Here is a 19,937-nt window from a genome sequence, read left to right on the forward strand (position 1 = left end):
GAGCTATTGCAAAACCCTGTGGCCTCCTTGAGTGACACAAATGTGAGACAAGGTTTTCCTGAAAATAACCTGCTCCCAAAAGAATGATTAAGGTATTAAAGGTAACAAAACTTGTGTGCTGTTAAAAACCACATTTCTAAGATGGGAAGCTTTGGTAGTGAGAAAAAGTATGTCTGTATTTCAGAAGAAAGTATATCTTATGCACCTCTTAATGACAAAGAAATACAGAAGGAAAGTCATAATGAAAGTTATCCAAAGAGCACAAGATGTGTAAAAACAATTGATACTCAGAAAGAAGAAACTGAATGGTGATATTCACCAAGCTAACCGTGTGAAAGGCAAAGTTTTGAGAATACAAGATGATAGTAAGGGCTTCACTACTTTTGAAGACAGCAGATTATTTGAATTTGATTTTGAAATAGAATGTACTGAAAATGACACTCCCTCTGATTCTGATGACACTATGAAGGAATGTCTTCGAATTTTCAGTGAGTTCACACGAAGCAAAGCTCATAAGGGAGAGACTGCTAAGTAGGTTTCAGGAAATGAAATAGAATTAGATATGCTGTATTACCAGAAAATTTCTGGACAAAAAAGAGGAATGGCACACACTGCCAAGTTTGATGTTCCAATCAGTAGAGATATCACTGGCCCATTCAGGGGACCAGTCCCACCACTAATTAGTCACACTGGAATCCTTCAAGCCCAGCAACAGTCAGTGCAGATAATGGCTGCCATTAAAGGTGATCAGGCTTTTGTTGCTGCCACTTCAGGACAGAAGAAAAGTACATTTGCATGTCCAGCCTCACAGATCCAAAGGAAAGCCTCAGGAGAAAATTCATGTACATCAAACAGCCTTCATGTGGATATAGTTCTTCAAAGGAAAATCCAACTGCAAGGCCAAATAGATCACACTTTCCTGTGAAAAGTATTGCTTCTTTTCCTGTAAAGATGTTGAAATATAACTTGGCTCATCCAAAGCAGGCTTTAGGAACATCAGAATCCTTGTCCAAAGTACCTGATGAAGTAAGATAATGCTCTGTCCACCTCCCTTTTTGAGAAGTATTTGAGATTTTATAAAACGGAGGATGAGGCTTTTAACAAGGCTAAAATAGGAGAAAAGGCCACTTACAAACACTGTGGCAGTCAAAATATATATGTGAACATAGCAATAAATATTCTTAAGAAGCTGAGAGGCCAAGATGTGTCTGGAAGCAGTAACAACAAAAAGACAACTGGATTGAAAAAGAATGAAAAGAAAAATGTGCTCACAGGAATTATTCTCTACAGACATCTTAAAGACTACCTTCTAACTGAAGAACAGTTACATGGAAACAACTACCCCCAACCCAACCCTGACAAGCCAGGAAGTGTTCTTTTAAACTCAGGCATGACAAAAAATTCTTGTAAATGATCCTTCTAAGAATATTAGTATGAATGTGCTGTCGATGTGGGAAGATCTATGGCGTGACTTCCACAGGCAAACACAGCAGGGTAGAAAAATGTCATTATCACTTTGGCCAAGTGTTGAGTCATAAAGTTCTTGGTGGCTTAGAAAGGCAGTACAGCTGTTTTGAAGGTGTCCTTGGATCCCCCATGTGCCAGGTTGCCAAGTTTCACGTTCATGATCAAAAAGAAAACCTAGAGGACTTTGTGAAGACTTTTGTTAAGTTCCCACACACTGACAGGTATCACAGTGTATTTGCTGTGAATTATGAGATGTGCTATACAGTCAAAGGTTTGGAACTTACTCGAGTGACAGTGGTTGATCCTCCAGGTGGTCTATGATACATTCGTGAAACCAGATGAAGTCATTGACTATAACACTAGGTTCTCTGGTGTGGTTGAAGATGACTTGAAGAACACAAAAACCTCAATCCATGATGTGCAAGCCATCTTGTTGAACCTGTTCAGTGCTGACACTGTACTAATTGGACATAGTTTTGAACATAGTCTCTATGCACTTAAGTTAATTCATACTTCAGTTGTGGACATGACAGTTATGTTTTCTCATTGGCTAGGTTTACGTCACAAAAGATCCCTTAAGAGTCTAGTGGCTGACTACCTGCGGAGAATCATTCAGGATGATGGTCACAATTCAAGTGAAAATGCAACTGCCTTCATGGAACTGGTCCTATGGAAGGTAAAAGATGAACTGAAAGGAAAGAAGTAACTACTTTGTCCAAGAACATCTTAAACCTCTGCATTGCTTCTGTGACCCCTTGGCATCCACTGCTGGCAGTAGAGTTTGGTCTATAATAACATGAGGTTTCTCGATGCTTTCAAAGGGAAGAGGAGAAGGAAAAGCACTGTTGAGGTTCATTTATTACATTTTAAAGATTAAATTTCCACAGTGATTTCTAAAGTTGTGACTGGTGAGTAGTGGGGGGAGGAATTAGGTCGTTTGAGATTTGACTCATCTTCATAGGCAGTGTGTGAATAATGGTGAAAGATGGTTTAAAGTTGAAGTAATGGATCCAGGACTTTCACAAAGGTCGTTTCTCAGGTTACTTAAATTTCTTTTTCTGTCTAAATACCTAGAACCATTATACAGCTTGAAGTTAGAAACATCTTTACCTAACAAAATTGTAAGTTTTCTTTGGAGCACCTATATAGAAATATAAGTAGAGATTTTCCTCACAAAACATATGGAAGTAAATATAAACTTTTCAGTGTACTGTTAACATAAAAGTTTTGGTCATTTGTAAAAAAACGGTACTAGCAAATCAAATTCAGCAATATATTAGAAGGATTTGCATTGTGACAAAGTAGAGTTTATCACAGGAATACAACATTGGCTGAACATTAGAAAATCAACCAATCTTGTTCACCATATTAACAGAATAAAGGAGAAAAAGCACATGAGCATTTCAATAAATGTAGATAAAATGTTTTACAAAATTCACTATCCACCAATGATAAAACATCTCTTGCAAATTACCAATAGAAGGAACTTCCTCAAGCTGGTAAAGGGCATTTATGAAAAATCTACAATGAACATGATAGTAGTGAAAACAAAAACTTAATAGGGAAAACAAAACTAGTCAATGCTTCCCTCTAGTACTGGGAACAAAGCAACAATGCCACTCTACCACTACCTTTAAAAATTTCACTAGAGATCCTAGATAGTGCAATAGTGCAGGAAAAATAAAGGGAACAAATATTATAAAGAAAGAAATTAAGCTGTTTTAATCTGCAGATTACATAATTGTTTCCATGGAAAATCCTAAGGAATCTACAGAAGAACTACTAGACTTATTAAGCAAATTTAGCAAGTTTGGAGGATACAAGGTTAATGTAAGAACATCAAACGTGTTTTTATATACTACTTGTATAAAATTTGAAAATTAAATACAAAACCATTTTGTATACAATAGTATCAAAAACATAAAATCCTTAGGAATAAATTTAACGAGAGACATACAAGATCTCTACGCTGAAAACTACAAGGCATGGCTAAGAAAACTTAAAGAAGACCTGAATAAATGGAGATATATACCACATTTACGGATTGGAAGACTCAATATTATTAAGATGCTGGTTCTTCCCAGACTGATCTCCCTATTCATGTTGAAAGGAATTAGAAAGCTTGTCAAGAGAGAGCACAAAGGTTGTGGCCAAATTTGATAAGATTAGTACGCATCAGCATATCAATGCAAGCCAGGTGCTATTCATCAAGAAAATGGGGAGATTAGTCAGACATCTAAACAGAAATTAGGATCTACTGTTGTCTAAGACAGTAGAAAAATAACCCCAAAGGCATTTCAGAGGCCACTGGTGCTGCCTCTCCCATCATAGGCCCATAGTGAAAGGGCCTGCGGGCAGAATGATTTCACGACTCTGCTCCTCCCATTCCTGTCCTAAAATTATCTACCCATTTGGAGGTAGATGGTATAACTTGGCTTCATAGGTGAGGTGTTATCTCTGCCAGTGCACAGAGTGCGTAAGCTATTGGATCATGGTTACCTCCACCTAGATTTTGAAGGATGGAGCCATCTGGAGCCACAGGTGCATGACCCAGTCAGAGGGCTACTGCAAACATACTCTGCTAAGGCAATTCCTAATGGAACTCTAGGGCTAGGCTATACCTACAACTGCAGACTGGTAGGTGACCTGTGTGTGTGTGCGATTCTAGCATGGGAGAGTGGCAGGCATGTGACTCCAACACATTAGAGCTGCAGAGTGAACTGTGCCCAGCAAAGCTGTAGGCGAAGGGCTGCTAAAAACTGTGGTGGACCACTGCTCAAGTGTGTCCAGAAGGTACGTTTGCCTGAGTGGTCCTTACGGTTTTGGACTTGCTTTGAACCTATTTCTCTTTTCTTCTTTCCTATGTCTCCCTTTTAGAATGGAAATGTCTATCATATGCCTGTCTCATCATTGTATTTTGGAAGCACATAACTTGTTTGATTTCATAGGTTCACAGCTGAATAGGAATTTCCCCCAGAATGAATTTTACCTTGAATCTCACCCATATCTCATTTAGATGCTTTAGATGAGACTTTGGATTTAGATTTTTGAATTGATGGCATGTGATAAGGACATGAATCTTGGGGATGGGGAACAGGGACAGAATGTTATGGACTGAATGTTTCCCCTCAAAATTCATATGTTGAAATTCTAATAGCCAGTGTGATGGTATTAGGAAGCTGGACCTTGGGAAGTGCTCAGGTCGTGAGTGTGGAATCCTCAGGAATAGGATTAATGTCCTTACAAAGGAGGCCTGAGAGGGCTCCCTTGCCCTCTTCCACCATGTAAGGATACAACAAGAAGTCTGAAACCCAGAAGAGGCCCTCATCCCACCATGCTGGCACCATGATCTTGGACTTCTAGTCTCTAAAACTGTGAGAAATAAATTTCTGTTTCTTATAAGCCACCCAGCCTGTAGTATTTTGGTATAGCAGCCCAAATGCACTAAGACACATCTCAAAATGGGTTAAAGACTTAAACATAAGTCCTGAAACTGTAAAATTCTGAAACAAAGGGGAAAAGCTCTGTAGCATTGGTCTTAGCAATTATTTTTTGGATATGGCATCAAAAGCACAGGCAACAAAAGCAAAAATAAGACAGGTGGAGTGCATGAAACTAAAAAGCTTCTGCACAGCAAAGAAAATAATTAACAGAGTGGCAATCCATGAAATGAGAAAAAATATTTGCAAATTATATATCTGACGGGAGGTTAGTATCTGAAATACATAAAGAACTCCTACAACTCAATAGTAGAGAAACAAATAACCCAATTGAAAAGTGGCCAAAGGTCTTAAATAGACATTTATCCAAAGAAAATATACAAATGGACAACAGTTATATGAAAAAATATTCAATATCAATAATCCTCAGGGAAATGCAAATTAAAACCACAAGATATCACCTCACACTTGTTAGGATGACCATTATATTAAAAAAGAAACAGAAACAGAAAACAATGAATGTTGGTGAGGACATGGAGAAATTGATTGGTGAGGATGTAGAATGGTGCAGCTGCTATGAAAAACAGTCTGGAGGTTTCTCAAGAAAATAAAAATAGAACTAGCAGATGATCCAGCAATCCTACTTCTGGGTATTTGTCCAAAAGACATGAAAACAAGATCTTGTAGATATATTTGTTCTTCCATGTTCATTGAAGCATTATTCACAATAGCTAAAGAGTGGAAACAACCTGAGTCTCCATTGACAAATGAATAGATAGAGAAAATGTTGTATATACATATAATAGAATATTGTAAAAACTAAAATTTTTATGGAATAGCAAAGGATTCCAAATAGACAAACAATCTTGAAAACGAAGGACAAAGTTGGGGGACTCTGACTTGCCAGTTTCAAAACAGTTGTAGTAAGCAAGACAGTGTGGTACGGGAATAAGGAAAGATATATAGACTGATAGAATAGAGTTGAAAGTCCATAAATAAATCTATATATTTATACTTGTATTAGTTTGCCATAATAAAGTATCAGAGAAAGCATGGATTGAACAACCAAAGTTTATTTTCTCATGATTCTGGATGCTTGGAGTCTGAAATAAAGGTGTTGTCAGGATTGACTTCTTCTGAGGCTGCTGCTCTCCTTGGCTTGTAGATGGCCACCTCCAACTTATGTCATCACATGGTCTTCTCTCTCTGTATGTCCGTATCCAAATCTCTTCTTATAAGGACACCAGTCATATTGGCTTAAGGCCCACACTAAGACCTCATTTTAACATAATTACTTTTTAAAAAACCCAAATGTAGTCACATTCTGAGGTACTGGGGCTTAGGACTTTAATATATAAATTTTGATTTTTTATGAGTGCCAAGATCAATCAGTGGGAAAGAATAGTATTTTCAACAAATGATGCTGACACAAATGGATATCCAGATTTAAAAGAATGAATTTGGATCCCTACTTCATGCCCTATACAAAATTTAACCTATGATGTATCAAAGACCTAAATGTAATATTTAAAGCTTATAAAACTCTTAGAAAAAAAACATAGGTACAAATCTGAGTCAATTTGAGTTAGGCAACTCTTTCTTAGATATGCCTCCCAAAGTAAGAGCAATCAAAGAAAAAATAGATAAATTAGACTTCATCAATATTAAAAACTTGTGTGCCAAAGCAAACTATCAAGGAAGTGAAAAGACAACCCACAGAATGGGAGGAAATACTTGCAAATTATATATCAGTATCAAGTGACCAAAATATATAAAGAAAACTTACAACTCAACAATAAACAAGAAGACAAATAACCCAATATAAAAATGAGTAAAGGATTTGAATAGATATTTCTCCAAAGAAGATATGTAAGTGACCAGTAAGCACATTTAAAAAATGCTTGACATCATTAGCCATTAGGGAAATGCAAATAAAAACCACAATGTGATACCACTTCACATCTATTAGGATAGCTATTATCAAAAATAAAGACAATAACAAGCGTTGGAAAAGATGCTGAGAAATTGGAGCCCTCATACATTGCTGGAAAGAATGTAAAATAGTGTAGTCACTGTGTAAAACAGTTTGACAATTCCTCAAAATTAAACACAGAATTACATCATGACCCAACAATTCCATGCCTAGATATATATGAAGAGAATTTAAAACATATGTTCAAACAAAAAACTTACTCAAATGTTCATAACAGCAATATTAATAACTGCCAAAAAGTGGAAACAATTGAAAAGTCCATGAACCGATGAATGAATAAACAAAATGTGGTAAATCCATATAATGGAATGTTATTCATCCGTAAAAAGAAATGAAGTATTGTTACATGCTACAACACGGATGAACCTTGAAAACATTATGCCAAGTAAATGAAGCCAGATAAAAAGGCCACATATTATGTGATCCATTCATATGAAGTGTTCAGAATAGGCAAATCCATAGAGACAGAGCATAGGTTAATGGTTTCCAAGGGATGTAGGGAGGGGTAATTGGGACTAGTTGCTAATACGTATGGGGTAAAAGAAATGTTCCGTGTATATATGGTGGTGATGGTAGTTGCACATAATGAATATACTAAAAATCACTGAAGTACAAACTTTAAAATTGTGAGTTTTATATTATGTCAATTATATCTCAGTTAGAAAGAATCCAATGAGATACTTTTACATACCATCCAGAATAGTTAATATTAAAAACACTGCAATACCAAATCTTTTGAAGGATGCAGAGCAACTGTAAATCTTATAAACGGGTAGTGAAAATGATACAACCACTTTAAACACAGTTTGGCAGTTCTTTTAGAGTTAAACATATGCATTCCCTATGACACAGCAATTCCACGTCTAAGTATATACTCAAGAAGAATTTAAATATATATCCACACAATGACATGAACATGAATACTCACATCAGCTTTATTCATATAGCTCCAATCTGGAAATAATCCGGATGTCTGTAACATGAGAACTGATAAACAAACTGTGATATACAATAACACACTATTCAGCAACAAAATGGAATAAAATTATGCATGTAACATGGATAAATCTGTAAAATACGATGAATGGGGGAAAAAAAGCCTTATACAAAAGGCACGCATTGTTGGATTTACACTTATGTATTTCATATTTGAGTAATTGTAAATGGTATTGTATTTTTTGGTTTTGGATTCCACATGTTCATTGCTAGTATATAGATGCATAACTGATTTTTATGTTTATCTTATGTCCTATGACCATGCTGAACTCACTCATTAGTTCTAGGATTATTTTTTAGATACCTTGAGATTTTCTGTGTAGACAATCATGCCATCTGAAAATAGAGGCAGTTTAATTTCTCCTTTGTAATCCATATGCCTTTTATTTCTTTCTTGCCTTAATGCTAGGACTTCTAGAACTATGTTGAATAAGTGGTAAGAGTTTCCCTGGTCTTAGAAGGATAACATTTAAGCTCTCATCATTAAGTATAATGTTAGCTATAGGTTTTTTGTAGATGATCTGTATCAAATTGAGGAAGTTGCCCTCTATTCCTATTTTTCTGAGAGCTTTTTTTAAAAAAAATCATGAATAGATGTTGAATTTTGTTAAATGATTTTTATGCATCAACTGTTGTGATCCTGTGATTTTTCTTCTTTAGCCTGTTAAAAGGTGAATTAAATTATTTGATTTTCAAATATTGAACCAGTCTTGTATCCCTGTGGTCCTTAATTAAACCTCACATAGTCATGGTGCATAATCTCTTTTATATATTGCTGAATTCTATTTGCTAATATGTTATTAAGGATTTTTGTGTCTGTATTTATGAGAAATATTGGTCGATAGTTTTCTTTTTTTGTACTTTGTCTGGTTTTGTATCCAGGGTAATACTGCCCTCATAAAATGAGTTAAGAAGTGTTTTCTATTTACTGGAAGATGTTGTGTAGAATTGTTAATTCTTCTATTTACTGGAAGATGTTGTGTAGAATTGTTAATTCTTTAAATGCTTGGTATAATTCTCAAGTTAATCTAGGCTTGAATATTTTATTTTGGGGAATTTTAAAATTATGAATTCAGTTACTTTAATAGTTATAGAGTGATTCAAATTATCTGTTTCATATTAGGTGAGTTGGAGTAATTTCTTTTCCAAGAACGTGGTCAATTTCACCTAAGTTGTCAAATTGATGTGTGTAGAGTTGTTTGTAGTATTCTTTTATAATCCTTTTGATGCCCACAGGGTTTGTAGTAATACCCTCTGTTTCATTCCTGATACTGGTAATTTGTTTTCTCTTTCTTTTTTCTTTGTCAGTCTTGCCAAAGGATTGGTAATTTTATTGGACATTTTAAAAAATCAGCTCTTGGTTTTATTAATTTTCCCTATTGTTTTTCTGTTTTCACTTTCATTGATTTATACTCTTTATTATTTCCTTACTTTTCTCTGCTTTGGAATTATTTTTCACTTCTAATTTCTTGAAGGAATAGTGTAGATTAGTGTAGATTTATGTGAGACTTTTCCTCTTTTCTAATATAAACATTAAGTGTTATGAATTTTCCAAGACTGACTTAGTTGGGTCCCACAAACTTTAGTGCTGTATTTTCATTTTTATTCGGTTCAAAATATATTTATTTCCTTTGAGACATACTCTTTGACCTATTGACTATTTAGAAGGGTGTTTTTCAGTTTCTAAGTGAGTGGAGATTTTCCTGTCATCAGTCTGTTAATGACTTTTTTACTTTGAATGTTTTAAATGTTTTTCAGCTCTGTTGTTTGGTGCATACACATTTAGGATTGTTATAACTTCTTAGTGAATCAACCCTTTCATCATATGTAATGTTGCTCTCTATCTCTAGTAATTTTATTGTGCTCAAGTCTACTTTATCTTTTTTTATTGAAGTAGAGTTGATTTACAATGCTGTATTCATTTCAGGTGTACAGAACAGTGATTCAGTTATACATATACATATTCTTTTACAAATTCTTTTCCCTTACCGGTTATTATAAAATATTGAGTATAGCTCCTTGTGCTATATAGTAGGTCCTTAATTTATCTTTAATTAATATAGTCACTCCTGCTTCCTTTCAGTTGTTTCCATAGTATATCTTTTCCCATCAATTCACATTCAACATACCTATGGATTGTACCTGAAGTGAGTTTCCTCTAGGCACCATAATGTTGAATCATATATAATTCACTCTGCCAATCTCTGTCTTTTAGTTGGGGTATTTACAACAGTTACATTCAATGCAATTAGTGATATGTTAGGGCTTAGTATTATTTTTTATATTATTCATTTATTTTTTTATTTTTATATTTTTAAATTGGGGTATAGTTGTTTTACAATGTTGTTTTAGTTTCTACTGTACAGTGAAGTTGAGTTCCCTGTGTGCTATATAGCAGGACCTCATTAGTTATTTATTTCATACACATTAGTGTATATATGTCAATCCCAATCTCCCAATTCATCCCTCTCCCCCTTTCTCCCCTCAGTGTCCATACGTTTGTTCTCTACATCTATGTCTCTATTGTTGCCTAGCAAACTGGTTCATCTGTACCGTTTTTCTAGATTCCACATGTATGCATTAATATACGATATTTGTTTTTCCCTTTTTGACTTACTTCACTCTGTATGACACTCTCTAGGTCCACCCAAGCCTCTACAAATGACCCAATTTCGTTCCTTTTTATGGCTGAGTAATATTCCATTGTATATATGGACCACATCTTTTTTTTTTCTTTTCAAAGATTAAAGTTTTTTTTAACGTCTTTATTGGAGTATAATTGCTTTACAATGGTGTGTTAGTTTCTACTTTATAACAAAGTGAATCAGTTATACATATACATATGTTCCCATATCTCTTCCCTCTTGCATCTCCCTCCCTCCCACCCTCCCTATCCTACCCCTCTAGGCGGCCACAAACCACCGAGCTGATCTCCCTGTGCTATGCAGCTACTTCCCACTAGCTATCTATTTTACATTTGGTAGTGTATATATGTCCATGCCACTCTCTCACTTTGTCACAGCTTACACTTCCCCCTCTCCATATCCTCAAGTCCATTCTCTAGTAGGTATGGGTCATTATTCCTGTCTTACCCCTAAGTTCTTCATTACTGGTTTTTTTTTTCCTTAGATTCCATATATATGTGTTAGCATACGGTATTTGTTTTTCTCTTTCTGACTTACTTCACTCTGTATGACAGACTCTAGGTCCATCCACCTCACTACAAATAACTCAATTTCCTTTCTTTTTATGGCTGAGTAATATTCCATTGTATATATGTGCCACATCTTCTTTATCCATTCATCTGTTGATGGACACTTAGGTTGCTTCCACGTCCTGATTATTGTAAATACAGCTGCAATGAACATATTGGTACATGACTCTTTTTGAATTATGGTTTTCTAAGGGTATATGCCCAGTAGTGGGATTGCTGGGTCCTATGGTAGTTCTATTTGTAGTTTTTTAAGGAACCTCCATACTGTTCTCCATAGTGGCTGTATCAATTTACATTCCCACCAACAGTGCAAGAGGGTACCCTTTTCTCCATGCCCTCTCCAGCATTTGCTGTTCGTAGATTTTCTGATGATGCCCATTCTAACCAATGTGGGGTGATACCTCATTGTAGTTTTGACTTGCATTCCTCTAATAATTAGTGATGTTGAGTAGATTTTCATGTTCCTCTTGGCCAACTGTATGTCTTCTTTGGAGAAATGTCTATTTAGGTCTTTTGCCCATTTTTTGATTCTGTTGTTTCTCTTTTTAATATTCAGCTGCATGAGCTGTTTATATATTTTGCAGATTAATTCGTTGTCCATTGATTAATTTGCAAATATTTTCTCCCATTCTGAGGGTTGTCTTTTCATTTTGTTTATAGTTTCCTTTGCTGTGTAAAAGTTTCATTAGGTCCCATTTGTTTATTTTTGTTTTTATTTCCATTACTCTAGGAGGTGGGTCAAAAAAGATCTTGCTGTGATTTACATGAAAGAGTGTTCTTCCTGTGTTTCCCTCAAAGAGTTTTATAGTATTTGGTCTTACATTTAGGTCTTTAATCCATTTTGAGTTTATTTTTGTGTATGGTGTTAGGGAGTGTTCTAATTTCATTCTTTTCCATGTAGCTGTCCAGTTTTCCTGGCACCACTTATTGAAGAGAGTGTCTTTTCTCCATTGTATATCCTTGCCTCCTTTGTCATAGATTAGTTGACCATAGGTGTGTGGGTTTATGTCTGGGCTTTCTATCCTATTCCATAGATCTATATTTCTGTTCTTGTGCTAGTACCATACTGTCTTGATTACTGTAGCTTTGTAGTATAGTCTGAAGTCAGGTAATCTGATTCATCCAACTCCATTTATTTCCCCTCAAGATTGCTTTGGCTATTTGGGGTCTTTTATGTCTCCATACAAATTTTAAGATTTTTTGGTTCTAGTTCTGTGAAAAATGCCATTGGTAATTTGATACGGATTGCATTGAATCTGTAGATTGCTTTGGGTAGTAGAGTTATTTTCACATGTTTATTCTTCCAATCCAAGAACATGGTATATCTCTCCATCTGTTTGTGTCATCTTTGATTTCTTTCATCAGTATCTTATAGTTTTCTGAGTACAGCTATTTTACCTCCTTAGGTAGGTTTATTCCTTGGATTTTTATTCTCTTTGTTGCAATGGTGAATGGGATTGTTTCCTTAATTTCTCTTTCTGATCTTCTGTTGTTAGTGTATAGGCATGCAAGAGATTTCTGTGCATTAATTTTGTATCCTGCAACGTCACCAAATTCATTGATTAGCGCTAATACTTTTCTGGTGACATCTTAAGGATTTTCTATGTGTAATATCATGTCGTCTGCAAACAGTGACAGTTTTACTTCTTCTTTTCCAATTTATATTCCTTTTATTTCTTTTTTTGCTCTGACTGCATGGCTAGGACTTCCAAAACTATGTTGAATAGTAGTGGTGAGAGTGGACATCCTTGTCCTGTTCCTGATCTTAGAGGAAATGCTTTCAGTTTTTCAACATTGAGAATGATGTTTGCTGTGGGTATGTCATACATGGCCTTTATTATGTTGAGGTTGGTTCCCTCTATGCCCACATTCTGGAGACTTTTTATCATAAATGGGTGTTTAATTTTGTCAAAAGTTTTTATGCAACTATTGAGATGATCATATGGATTTTATTCTTCAATTTTTTAATATAGTGTATCACATTGATTGATTAGTGTATATTGAAGAATCCTTGCATCCCTGGGATAAATCCCATTTGATTATTGTGTATGATCCTTTTAATGTGTTGTTGGGTTCTGTTTGCTAGTATTTTGTTGAAGATTTTTGCATCTATATTCATCAGTGATATTGGTCTGTTTTTTTTCTTTTTTTTGTAATACCTTTGTCTGATTTTGGTATCTGCGTGATGGTGGCCTCAGAGAAAGAGTTTGGAAGTGTCCTTCCTTTGCAATTTTTTGGAACAGTTTGAGAAGGATGGGTGTTAGCTCTTCTCTAAATGTTTGCTAGAATTCACCTGTGAAGTCATCTGGTCCTGCACTTTTGTTTTTTGGAAGATTTTAAATCACACTTCTAATTTCATTACCTATGATTCATCTGTTTGTATTTTCTATTTCTTCCTGGTTCAGTCTTGGATGGTCATACATTTCTAAGAATTTACCCATTTCTTCCATGTTGTCCATTTTATTGGCATATAGTTGATTGTAGTAGTGTCTTATGATGTTTTGTATTTCTGCAGTGTCAGTTTTAATTTCTCCTTTTTCATTTGTAATTTTATTGATTTGAGTCCCCCCCCCCCTTTTTCTTGATGAGTCTGGCTAAAGGTTTATCAATTTTCTTCATCTTCTCAAATAACCAGTTTTAGTTTTATTGATCCTTCTATTGTTTTCTTTGTTTCTATTTCATTTATTTCTTCTCTGATCTTTATGATTTCTTTCCTTGTACTAAATTTGAGTTTTTTCTTCTTTCTCTAGTTCCTAGGGAAAGAAGTTTAGATTGTTTATTTTAGATTTTTCTTGTTTCTTTCAGTAGGATTGTATTGCTATTAACATACCTTATAGAACTGCTTTTGCTGCACCCCATAGGTTTTGGCTCGTCGTGTTTTCATTGGTATTTTTCTCTAGGTATTTTTTGATTTCCTCTTTGATTTCTTCAGTGATCTCTTGGTTATTTAGTAGCATATCATTTAGCCTCCATGTGTTTGTAGTTTTTTTTCCTGTAATTGATATCTAGTCTCATAGCATTGTGGTCAGAAAAGATGCTTGATATGATTTCAATTTTCTTAAATTTACCAAGACTTGATATGTGACCAAAGCTGTGATCAGTCCTGGAGAATGTTCCATGTGCACTTGAGAAGAAAATATAGTCTGACGTTTTTGGATGGAATGTCCTATAAATGTCAGTTAGGTCTGTCTTGTCTATTGTGTCATTTAAAGCTTGGGTTTATTTATTTTCTGTCTGAATGATCTGTCCATTTGTGTAAGTGGGGTGTTAAAATCCCCCTTTACTATTGTGTTACTGTCAATTTCCCCTTTTATTGTCGTTAGCATTTGCCTTATGTATTGAGGTGCTCCTATGTTGGGTACATAAATATTTATCATTGTTATGTTTTCTTTTTGGATTGATGCCTTGATCATTATGTAGTGTCCTTCCTTGTCTCTTGTAACCGTCTTTATTTTAAAGTCTATTTTCTGCAATATGAGTATTGCTACTCCAGCTTTCTTGTGATTTCCATTTGCATGAAATATCTATTTCCATCCCCTCATTTTCAGTCTCTATGGGTCCCTAGGTTTGAAGTGGGTTTCTTGCACACAACGTATATATGGGTCTTGTTTTTGTATCCATTCAGCCAGTCTGCGTCTTTTGCTTGGAGCACTTAACTCATTTACATTCAAGGTGGTTTGTTGGTGCTGAATTGTCTTAGCTTTTGCTTTTCTGTAGAGCTTTTGATTTCTCAGTCGAATCTGATTGAGATCCTTGCTGGGTATACTGATTTTTGTTGTAGGTTTTTCCCTTTCATCACGTTAAATATATCCTGCCACTGCCTTCTGGCCTGCAGAATTCTGCTGAGAAATCAGCTGATGACCTTATGGGGATTCCCTTGTATGTTATTTGTTGCTTTTCCCTTGCTGCTTTTAATATTTTTCCATTGATTTTAATTTTTGTTAGTCTGATTAATGTGTGTCTTTGTGTGTTTCTCCTAAGGTTTATGCTGTATGGGACTCTCTGCACTTCCTGGACTTGGGTGGCTATCTTCTTTCCCAGGTTAGGGAAATTTTTGACTATAACCTCTTCAAATATTTTCTCAGACACTTTCTCTTTTTATTCTTCTTCTGGGACATCTATAATTTGAATTTTCATACGTTTAATGTTACAGATGTCTCTGAGACTGTCCTCAATTCTTTTTATTCTTTTTTCTTCATTCTGCTCTGTGGCAGTTATTTCCACCATTCTCTCTTCCAGCTCACTTATTCATTTTTCTGCCTCAGTTATTCTGCTATTGATTCCTTCTAGAGTATTTTTAATTTCAGTTATTATGTTGTTCTTCACTGTTTGCTCTTTAGTTCTTCTAGGTCCTTGTTAAACATTTCTTGTATTTTCTCCATTCTGTTTCCAAGATTTTGGATCATCTTTACTATCTTTACTCTGAATTCCTTTTCAGGTAGACTGCCTATTTTCTCTTCATTTATTTTGCTTTTTTTTAAAAATTTTTTTAAATTTCATTTATTTTGCTTTTTAGGATTTTACCCCACTCCTTTGTATGTAACATATATATATATATATATATATATATATATGTTATATATATATAACATATAACATATATATATAACATAACATATATATATAAGCATATATATATATGCTTCTTTTCTTTTGTATGCGGGCCTCTCACTGTTGTGGCCTCTCCCATTGAGGAACACAGGCTCTGGACATGCAGGCTCATCGGGCATGGCTCACGGGCTTAGCCGCTCCATGGCATGTGGAATCTTCCTGGATCAGTGCACAAACCCGTGTCCCCTGCATCAGCAGGCAGACTCTCAGCCACTGCACCACCAGGGAAGCCCTGTAACATATATTTTTGTCGTCTCATTGTTTTTTATGGGTGGAGGTGTATTCCTGTCATACTGGTTGTTTGGCCTGAGGCGTCCAGCCCTGGAGTTTGCAGGCAGTTTTGTAGAGCCGGGTCTTGGTGCCGTGATGAGTACCTCTGGGAGGCCTCACTCCAATTAATATTCCCTGGGGTCTGAGGTTGTTTGTTACTTCAGTGCTTTGGACTCAGCTCTCCCACCACAGGAACTCAGGCCCAAAACCTGGCCTGGGAACCAAGATCCCATAAGCCATGCGGCACAGCAAAAGAAAAGAATAAAAAGGAGGTATACAATAACTAAGAATAAAAAAACAAAATAAAATTAGAATGATAAAACATATATTATGAAAAATAAAAATATAATTGAAACAACCAGTTGCTGGTGTTCCTCCCGTTCCCTTAGATGTCTGTGGTCCCCCACCAGTGCCTGGTAGGTGTCCTAGTTGTGTGGAGATGAGAACTCTGCATCCTTCCAGTCTGCCATCTTGACTCCATCCCCTGTATTTAATTTTTGATAGTTTGATTAATATGTGTCTTGGCGTGCTTCTCCTTGGGTTTATCCTGTATGGGACTCTCTGCACTTCCTGGACTTGAGTGACTATATCCTTTCCCATGTTAAGGAAGTTTTCGACTATAATCTCTTCAAATATTTTCTCTGACCCTTTCTTTTTCTCTTCCTCTGGGACTCCCATAATTCGAATGTTGGTGTGTTTAATGTTGTCCCAGAGTCTCTGAGACTGTCCTCAATTCTTTTCATTCTTTTTTCCTATTCTGCTCCTTGGAAGTTAAGTTATTTTCGCTATTTATCTTCCAGATCACTTATCCGTTCTTCTGCCTCAGTTATCCTGCTATTGATTCCTTCTAGAGTATTTTAAAATTTCATTTATTATGTTGTTCATCACTGTTTGTTTGCTCTTTAGTTCTTCTAGGTTCTTGTTAAATGTTTCTTGTGTTTTCTCCATTCTGTTTCTGAGATTTTTGGACAATCTTTACTAACATTACTCTGAATTCTTTTTCAGGTAGACTGCATATTTCCTCTTCCTTTGTTTGGTCTGGAGGGTTTTTACCCTGCTCCTTCATCTGCTGCATATTTCTCTGTCTTCTCATTTTGTTTAACTTAGTGTGTTTGGGGTTTCCTTTGAGTCAGAGTCATAGTTCCTCTTACTTCTGGTGTCTGCCCCCAGTGGGTGAGGTTGGTCCAATGGCTTGTGTAGGCTTCCTCATGGGGGGGACTTGTTCCTGTGTTCTGGTGGGTGGAGCTGGATCTTGTCCCTTTGATGGGCAGGACTGTGTTCGGTGGTGTGTCTTGGGGTGTCTGTGAGCTTAGTATGGCTTTAGGCAGCCTGTTTTCTAATGGGTGGGGTTGTTTTCCTGTCTTGCTAGTTGTTTGGTGTGAGGTGTCAGAACTAGAACTTGTTGGTCATTGGGTGGAGGAGGGTCTTAGTGTTGAGACGGGGACCTCTGGCAGAGCTCTTGCCAATTAATATTCTGTGGGGCTGGGAGTTTTCTGGTGGTCCAATGTTCTGGACTCAGTTCTCCCACCTTGGAGACTCAGGGCTGACCCCCAGCTGGAGCACCAAGACCCTGCAAGCCTCCCAGCATGGAAGAAAAGGAAGAAAAAAAGAGAAACAACAAGAAAAACGAACAGACACATCCCCAAGACGAATGGTAAAAGCAAAACTAAACAGACAAATCACACAGAGAAACACACACACTCACAGAAAGAAAAAAGAAGAGAAAACAAAAAAGAGGAGGGCAACAAAACCAATAAACAACCCCCCAAAATAAAACTAACACTAAAAACTACACTAACAAAAACATAAAACCAAAACCAAATCAAATGCAGAAGCAAACTAGAAAAAAGGCAAACAGAAAGCATAAAACAAACACACAAAAATGATCAACAAAAACATGTAAAGACAAAAGAAAGATGAAAACAAAAGAAAAAATACAAAACAACAAAAGTAAAAATAGAAAAATATAGAATATAGTTAAAAATAAGATAAAAGCAAAGCAAAACAAAGAAAAAAACAAAAACAAGGAAAAAACAATATAACAAAAAAGTCCAGTAGAAATAAGAAGAAAATAAAATAAAAATATATTAAACATAAAAGCATAAAAAAGAAAAGAAAAAGTAAATAAAAAATTAAAAGCATAATAAAAAAAGAACAGAACAAAATTTTAAAAAAGTAGTAATAATAATAATATTTTCCTGTTACCTCTGCTGTCAGTGTCCTTGCCCCCACAGTGAGCCACAGCCAATCCTTGCCTACCCAGGAAGTCCTCCGATACTTCTAGGTAGGTCTCTGGACCTGCTGTTGGCTCTGTGGGGCCAGCTCAGACTCTGGGAAGTCTTGAGAGTTTCTGAGGTCTTCTGACAGAATTCAGTAGGTGTTTTGTAGGGGTTGTTCCACGTGTAGATGTATTTTTGATGTATTTGTGGGGAGAAAGGCAATCTCCACGTCTTACTCCTCCACCATATTGAAGGTCTCTCAGTACTATTTTTTAAATTTTACTATTTTATTTTATTTTTTATTTTGTTTGCTTCCCCTGTTTTTTATTATAGTGTTTTATTTTTCTTGGCTTCTTAATCATTAAGTAATATTTTCTAGAATTCCATTTATCTTTAGTGTTTTTGAATGTATACTTTTGTATAGACATTTTTAGTGCTGGCTCTGTATATTACACTGTATATATTTAAGTTAGCACAGGCTTTTGGTGTTGACATTATACCAATTATAATGAAGTCCCTTTAAATCTCTTTACCCTCCCTCATTTATATTATACTTGTCTTAAATATTTCCTTACATATATTGAGAACCTCACCAAATCATTAAATCATGAAACATTCAGTCATTAAACACAATTCAACCATCAATCACACATTAGAAAACACAAGAGGAAAAGAAAATTCTATCATATATATCCATATTTTCACTTTCCCATTTCTTCTATCTTCCTTCCTGATATTCCAAGATTTCTTCATTTATCATATCCTTTTTGTTTAGAAAACTGTCTCTAGCAATTCTTTAAGGGTAAGTTTCCTGGTGAATATTCTCTTAGTTTTCCATAATCTGAGACTATCTTAATTTCCCCTTCATTCCTGAAGGATAGTTTTGCTGCAGATAGAATTTATGTTTGCCAGTACTTTTCCTTCAACACTTGAAAAATGTTACCCCACTTAATTCTGGTTTCCAAGATTTCTAATGAGAAGTCTGTTGCCATTCCAATCATTTTCCTTTTACAGGTAAGGTGTCATTTCTCTCCCCCTGCTACCAAGATTTTTCTTTGTCTTTAATTTTCAGAAGTTTAACTATGATGTGTCTTCATGTCTTAATCTGCTTGGGCTGCCATGACAAAATACTGTAGACTGGTTTAAGCAACAGAAATTAATTTTCTTATGCTTCTGGAAACTGGAAGTCTGAGGTCAGGGTGCCAACATGGTGAGGTTCTGGTGAGAGTTCTCTTCCTGGCATATAGATGGCCACCTTCTTGCTAAGTGCTCAAATGGCCTTTCCTCAGTGTGTGTGTGTGTGTGTGTGTGTGTGTGTGTGTGTTTATGGGGAATATGAGAAATAGAGAGAGAGAGAGAGAGAGAGAGAGAGAGTTCTCACTCTCTCTTTCTCTTCTTATAAAGCTACCAAACCCATCAGATTATGACCCTTCTCTTATGACCTCATTTGAACTTAATTACCTCCTAAGAAGCCTATCTCCAAATATAGTTACACTGGAGGTTAGGGCTTCAACATATGAATTTTGAGAAGACAAAAGTCCATCCATAGCCAGGTTTTTTTTTTCATTACTAACTCAATCACTTTGTTATAGTTCTGTTCAGATTTTCTATTTATTCTTCAGTTGTTTTTGGTAGTTTGTGTCTTTGTAGGAATTTGTCTATTTCATCTAAGTTATGTATTTTTTGGGCATACAGTTGTTCATAGTATTCCCTTATAATCCTTTTTA

General features: G+C 35.6%; 1 protein-coding gene across 5 annotated transcripts in view; it reads left to right on the forward strand.

Moving 5' to 3' along the window:
• Window positions 1-19,937, forward strand: part of YIPF6 (Yip1 domain family member 6) — an 89,294-nt gene that overhangs the window by 58,825 nt on the left and 10,532 nt on the right. For 3 of the 5 annotated variants that reach the window (XM_049704651.1, XM_049704649.1, XM_049704652.1), the window contains one exon: window positions 2,022-2,143. The exons of the other annotated variants lie outside the window; for them this stretch is intronic. In XM_049704651.1, the coding sequence (XP_049560608.1) occupies window positions 2,022-2,143 (122 nt within the window). The remainder of the gene's footprint in view (window positions 1-2,021; window positions 2,144-19,937) is intronic. 5 annotated transcript variants of the gene reach the window in all.

This window comes from Orcinus orca, chromosome X, assembly GCF_937001465.1.
Source record: "Orcinus orca chromosome X, mOrcOrc1.1, whole genome shotgun sequence".
In the NCBI taxonomy this organism is placed as follows: Eukaryota; Metazoa; Chordata; class Mammalia; order Artiodactyla; family Delphinidae; genus Orcinus; species Orcinus orca.